Genomic DNA, 6697 nt, shown 5'->3' with positions numbered 1-6697 from the left:
AAAAAAAATGCCGCTGTGATTCATGGGCAGACAAGTGCTCAAGATTTCAGAAAGTGCTTGCTCTCCACGAAGTATGCACTGATTGTCCATGAATGCCGTGGATTACAACTTTTCAGTAACATTGGATAACCCAGACATCTTTATCGGCAGAGGAATAACCGTAACGCGGAAATAATCGCTTTTAAAGTTGTTGCCGAACTACAACTCCCAGACTGCTCGATACTCCATCGGGCGTTCAATCCAAAGTGCAGAGTTCATGGTTGCAGGATGCAGAGATAGGTGAAATTTTACAGTAAAGTTTTCATAAGTTCCTAGCTGTTCATCATCAGATCGATTTTCTCCTCAGGTAAGATTACTTATTTTGATTTCTACAAAGTGTAAACAAAAGCTAAATTAAAGTCTTAATCGCCAGATATACGTCGAATAGCAGCAAACTCTGATCGTAGCCTATGCTTTTCAGGTGGTTTGGGGTTTTTAGTATCCGTTTCAGTGCAAGGATGGCTGAAGGGTCTCAGAGAACTGGAGAATTGCCAGAGGACGTCATGTCAGATGATTGCATGAGTTCCTACACTCACGTCTACAGCCCAGACCTTTTGAAGTCAGTGTAGAGACTCTCTCTCACAAACACACACACACACACACTCTCACACACACACACACATACACTCACACACGAGAGAGTGGTGCATGTCTGCAAATGTCCATCTGATCTGGTTGCAGAATGCAGATCATATCTTGATTAGCATGATATGTGTGTCTGTGTCTTTGCAGAGATCATGTTGCTTTTATCACCGGTGGTGGCTCTGGCATTGGATTCCGAATAGCTGAAGTCTTCATGAGGTACCACCTGTGATGTGCCTAATAGTATTCACTCACTTGCTTTTAACACAACCTTTCACCTCAATTGTTATCACGTTTCACATACGGCCCTGTCCAGTGATAGATGTTATCTGTCAACACTCCCAGGGACCTTTACCCTTGTATGTTTAGTTATTCAATTATGTTCAATGCATACAGTATGTATATTTCAAACTTGCTTTGCCAGTAGTATAAAATATTTTGGTTTGAACTTTGAATGTAGGCCTAAATAACTTTTAACTGCGTATATAAACTCTCCTCGGTCAGCTATCTCTGCTGTTATCCATTGCCATTTACTATCACATGTGACCTCTGACCTCAGGCATGGGTGTGATGTGGTGATTGCCAGCCGAAATCTACAACGTCTAACTGAGGTAACTGCAACTCTTTTTCATTGGATTTTCAGTCATTTAATTTGATTGCCAATATTAAAAGAAATAGTCTGTGTGTGTGCATTTATATGTTTGCAGGCTGCAGAGAAGTTAACTAAAGCAACTGGTCGGAGATGTCTCCCTTTGGTAATAGATGTTAGGCAGCCGGAGACCATTAACACAGCCATAGATCGAACTTTGGAGGAGCTGGGACGTATCGACATACTCATCAACAGTAAGAAACACATCCACACTGTAATTCGTATATACACATAATGGGCTTGTTTTGAGCTCCGTGACTCATAGAGATAGAAAAGCACAGACATTCTATTCTTAGGGAGCTGTGACCTTTAACCTATATCAAGCAACACTCACATACATAAACCGTCTCCATTCACACCTACAGTATGTAAGCTTAATATCTATGTCCTGGTTTTGTATTACCTGTATCTGATGGTACATGTAACTAAAAGAATTTGTCTGATGTAGACGTTCATAACATCAAGCTTTTTGTGGTTAGATGCTGCCGGTAACTTCCTATGTCCTGCCTCATCTTTGTCATTCAACGCCTTCAAGACAGTATTGGAGATCGACACCATGGGCACTTTCAATGCCAGCAAAGTGGTCTATGAGAAGTGGTTCAAGGTAAAATGATCTAATTGTCAATTAATGATCTTCTTTCCCAGTGAACATTAGGTGAACAGAAAACTGAATTTACCAGACAATTTTGAACTGTGAATGTATGGAGGGCAAAGGTCGTAGTAGTCATGTAGTCATGCATGTAGATGAATATCATAGATAGCCGTGTGAATAGAACTGATATGTTGTTTGACTAATTGCAGGATCATGGAGGTTCTATTGTAAACATTTCTGCCACTCTGGGATACAAGGGTCAGGCTCTCCAGGTGCATGCTGGGTCAGCAAAAGCAGCCAATGGTGAGTTTAGAATTCCTGTATAATACACATGAGTGGATTTATAAGACCACTTGGGTGTCTTTCTGAAGAAACAAGAAACTCCTTGTTGAGAACTTAGACAGAAAGGCATAGCTAGGTTTTGAAGTGCCATAGTGCCGAGGATTTTCACTCATTCTTGTCACAATTTCTTGCTTTTCTTTGTGAGCTTCATGTCAAGGCAATGTTTCTTTTTTTCCTCAATCGAGTATTAACTAATAAGTGAAATTCCCTCCACCTAAAGGTGTTAAGGTGTTCTAATATCTAGCTTTTATGGACAGTTCATACGAATTTAAGACACGTAGTTGCTTACATGCAAAGCTACCAATCTTTCAAAAACAAATTCTCCTTCCTCCCTTCTGTGTTTTAGATGCCATGACCAAGCACCTGGCTGTGGAGTGGGGCCCCAGTGGGGTGCGTGTGAACACAGTTGCACCAGGACCTATCTCAGGAACCGAGGGCTACCGCAGACTGGGTGAGGGGGCTCTGCCTAGGGCATACACTTCATACTTGTATGTACACTATCGGGCTAGCACTGGGGTCATCTGAATGGTTTGATAGTTTAGCGTTCTGTGTTATGCTAGCTCATTAGTAGACTTTTTTGATTCTTACAAAGTTAATTGTACAGCTTTGTACGTGTACGTTATGTACATCATGATCTCCAATAACAGTATTCCCTCTAACTTCCAACTTTCCCCCTCTACTATACCATCTTCTCTTTGTCTTCCTTCTCTGTTGGTCTTGTTTCCCCCTTCCTCTTCCTCTTAGGTGGTCCTCATGCTGAGACTGCTGGTGCTTTCAGCAGCATCCCCCTGCAGCGTGCAGGGAACAAGACTGAGATGGCCCATGCAGTACTCTTCCTCTCCAGCAGGGCGGCGTCCTACATCACAGGCAGCATACTGGTGGCTGACGGTGGAGCGTGGCTGACGTCGCCCAATGATGTACACCGTCTGCTGGGTATACTCTCCTCTCGCTCTGCTAAACTCTGACAGACGACACTCAGGTGTGTGTGTGTGAGGTGTGCCAGTGTGTGTGTGATAAATGTTGTGCCCTTCAGATGTTTACCTTACCTGCACCTAGAGTTTTAACGCTTTTTGGTGTGTGGTTCTGCCTGCCTGTGTGTGTTAGTGTGTGTGTGTGTGTGTGTGTGAGAGAGAGAGAGAGTGAGTGTCAGTCTGCATGCTTACCTGTTTGAATGCTACTTGTTACTGAAAAAAGTTGCACAAATAACAGCTTATCCTTCTTACAGTGTCCCCACTAAATCAGTTAAAGGGATATTCCGCCATTTTTGGAAATAAGCTCATTTTCCATCTCCCCTCGAGCAAAACAATTGATATTTACCTTTTTCCTGTTCATCCAGCCATTCTGTGAGTCTGGCGATACAACTTTTAGCTTCAGCCTAGCATAGATCATTGAATCGGATTAGACCAGTAGCATCTCAACTTTAAAAGTGACTAAGATTTCAGGTAATTTTCCCATTTAAAGGTATACTATGCAACGTTTTTCAGGTAATCAATTTGTTCCATACTGTTATATATGATTAAATGAGTCATTACCGGTCGAATGGTGTTTTTTTTGGCCGCTCTAGTGGTCTGTAGCGGTAGAACCACACTTGCAACTTCAGGAGACACCGGGCACGCACCCATGCTCTACTCCAGGAAGTGTCATGTAAAGTCTCATGAAAAGGCACGGCAGACTGACCGATTGAGGAGTTTTGTCAAATATACACGCTAAAGCTGTAGGGGAAGCTCTGCAGAGAAATATGCAAGCATAAAAAGCGAAACCGGCGATGAAATCGCCAATCCTGCATAGTATACCTTTAAAACGTGTCTCTTCTGAAGTTAGAAAGTGCAGTTAGACCAACTGAAAATGAAACCTGCCGTTTTTCTAGGCTGATTTGACATGGAACTACACACACTCTCATCTGGCGTAATAATCAAGGCAAGTTGCAAACGTACCATGGGTGCAGTGATATCAGGTACTACTACTGCTTGTTGTCTATGGGAACTATTTTCAGAAGCTGCAAGTTGCCTTGATTATTACGCCAGATGAGAGTGTAGTTCCATGTCAAATCATCCCATAGATATCAGAATATTCGATATAATACGACAAATGGCGTCTTTATGTCAGGCAACTGCTGAATGAGAGTACTGGCACCTTTTCTCATCCAATTCAAGCACTGAATGATATCTAATAGTCTAGTCGTAATCCCCATAGGCCCAATAGTAAACCCAGAAATGTTGAGTACCCTAAAGTTTTATTGCACAAATGTAATCTATAGGCCTAGTGGATGAAATTCAACTTGGTTGCCTAAAGTTGCACTTTGGGCAATTTGCATAATTAGCATAAATATATAACCAATAGGGTGCAGGTGAATAGGGTAAAAAAAAAATATATATATATATCACTATGAAACTTTCTCAGTTGGTTACTTGTGTTAAGATGAGAAAAAAATGTATTGCATGTTTTTTATATTTTAATGTTTACATATGCAAATTAGGCCATATCTCATAAAAAGGCTCTTATTTGCATACGCACAAAATCAGATAGTGTGATAAAGCCAGGCTCAAAATGTTTCTTTTTTCCAAAGTAAACATGTATACTTGGAGGGCTGAGTTGGTGAAAACCTTTAAAGGAACCTGGTAAGGAGGCAGTGTTAACCCATTGACCCATTTAATCCCAATTGTCATAATTGTGACCGTACAAAAACATCTTGCTCCTGTGCCTTTAAAATGTCATAGTTATTTTATATGTTGTATATAGTTCTTGTATATAGTTAATGTGTATTTGTGTACGTGTGCATGCTGGATATAGTTATTTTGCATATTATGTACAGTTCTTGTAGGTTTGTGTGTGTGTGCATGCTGTTATAGTTATTTTGCATGGAGCACCTAATTTCTTAATCCGTCTGTCCATAGGTCAACACTGCCTCCTGACAGGTTCCTTAAAGGTTTTCACCAACTCAGACCCCAAGTACACATGTTACCATTGGAAAAAAATATTTTGAGCATGACTTTATTATTAAACAATCTGATTTTGTCAGTATGCAAATAAGCGCATGTTTAATGAGACATGGCCTCATTTGCATATGTAAACATTAAAATATAAAAAACATGCAATACATTTTTTTCTCATCTTAGCACAACTAACCAACTAAGAAAGTTTCATAGTGATATCTATTATTTAATTTTTTTACCCTATTCACCTGCACCCTATTCACCTTAATTGCCTATATATGTATGCTAATTATGCAAATTGCCCAAAGTGCAACTTTAGGCAACCAAGTTAAATTCCATCTATTAGGCCTATAGATGACATTTCTGCAATAAAACTTTAGGGTACTCAACATTTCTGGGTTCAAGAAATTACGACTAGACTATAATCCTACTGGAGAGGACTGACATTTATAGGAGGACTTGATGGAGCAGAATATAGAGACAAGGAGGAGAGTGAGTAGAATTGTCTAAAATAGAAATATCTACTGATTCCGCCACCAATTTCTGTTTCAGGATTCTGGTCCTCTGAGATGAAGAGAGATAAGAAGTAGTGCCTCCATCATCCTCAAAGAAGACTGAACAAATGTCTCACACAGAGCATTCCTTCATATCAACTAGTAATCATGCTAATGTTTGCTATACCTTGTCTTCCAAAGGTATATTTGCACAGCTAGGGACTGAGCTACAAGTTGCCCTTGGACTGTACACTCTATGGCGCTTTTTGTTCATCATTTGCTAGTTTGTGTGTCTTTTGTCTTTCACATATTCAAATTTTCAATGTTATTTTTTTTTTTCGTTTTTTGTTAAACCATGAAACACTAAACCAATCTAATTTCGTATTTGTTGTCAGTGTATCCTGTGTTTATTTTTGACCACATTACATTTAATGAAACCACGTGAGGGCGCAATGGTATCATAAAGTAAAGCATATCAATATGGTGCTGTTTACTGTAGCCTTAGCCCACACATAGGCATACCCTGCTCAGTATCCAACATCAACAGAATAGTATTTGTGATGGTCTAAAAAGGGAATTAGAAATGTCTTTTAGTAGGCCCATTTCTTTTTCTCGTCGACAAATAAAAAAGATGATGCTGGCTCTGGACTTGGCCTTGTTTGGAGAAGCGCGGTGCTTTTGACAGCAGTAGCGTGATTTTAAATAAGCAATACTATGCCTGAGGTTATTGCCCCGTTCCTTTGCATAGTGTCCTTTTTCTTTTGCTGTGCCCATAACTAAATCATTTTCTTGACGCTTATGGTTGATATCGGCAGACTGCGGCGTACTCGCTGCGCTTGCGTGCTCACTGTTGACGTCGCTGTGTATGCGGTATGAGGATGGCAGAGGTTGCATCGGTTGCTGATGCGAGCGCAATCAGCCAGTTGTGACATTATCGCTTGGAATACAAATGGCACCACCCATAACGAATAATCTGGGAATCATACTTTCATCATATCAATCAACTCTAACGTCTATGAAACAATAACGTGGTGATGATGAAGGAACACTCATGGGGTTATAGCTA

At 40.4% G+C, this 6697-nt stretch overlaps 1 protein-coding gene across 2 annotated transcripts; it reads left to right on the top strand.

Moving 5' to 3' along the window:
* Nucleotides 1–57: 57 nt before the first annotated feature.
* decr2 (2,4-dienoyl CoA reductase 2, peroxisomal) lies at nt 58–6015 on the top strand. Of its 2 annotated transcripts, none has more exons than XM_062526569.1 (10): nt 58–346; nt 461–598; nt 772–840; nt 1181–1232; nt 1329–1464; nt 1750–1874; nt 2072–2165; nt 2551–2655; nt 2949–3137; nt 5690–6015. In XM_062526569.1, exons 2-10 carry the CDS (start codon nt 498–500, stop codon nt 5725–5727), a joined length of 909 nt encoding a protein of 302 aa, XP_062382553.1. In that variant the 5' UTR covers nt 58–346; nt 461–497; the 3' UTR covers nt 5728–6015. The 2 variants fall into 2 exon arrangements, with proteins under 2 accessions (XP_062382553.1, XP_062382554.1); XM_062526570.1 differs by having other exon boundaries at nt 60–346; nt 2949–3183.
* Nucleotides 6016–6697: the final 682 nt, after the last annotated feature.

The sequence above is a fragment of the Sardina pilchardus genome, chromosome 22 (assembly GCF_963854185.1).
Source record: "Sardina pilchardus chromosome 22, fSarPil1.1, whole genome shotgun sequence".
NCBI lineage: Eukaryota > Metazoa > Chordata > Actinopteri > Clupeiformes > Clupeidae > Sardina > Sardina pilchardus.
The sequence above is the reverse complement of the archived record's forward strand: the minus strand, read 5'-3'. Positions and strand labels throughout refer to the sequence as shown.

What these genes read in the sequence shown, in the direction of transcription:
- decr2 (XM_062526569.1), top strand. Translation starts at nt 498, where the DNA reads ATGGCTGAAGGGTCTCAGAGAACTGGAGAATTGCCAGAGGACGTCATG. An exon ending in TATCGACATACTCATCAACA is followed by an intron (nt 1,465 to 1,749) that starts GTAAGAAACACA and finishes TTTTGTGGTTAG; the next exon opens with ATGCTGCCGGTAACTTCCTA. An exon ending in GTCAGCAAAAGCAGCCAATG is followed by an intron (nt 2,166 to 2,550) that starts GTGAGTTTAGAA and finishes TCTGTGTTTTAG; the next exon opens with ATGCCATGACCAAGCACCTG.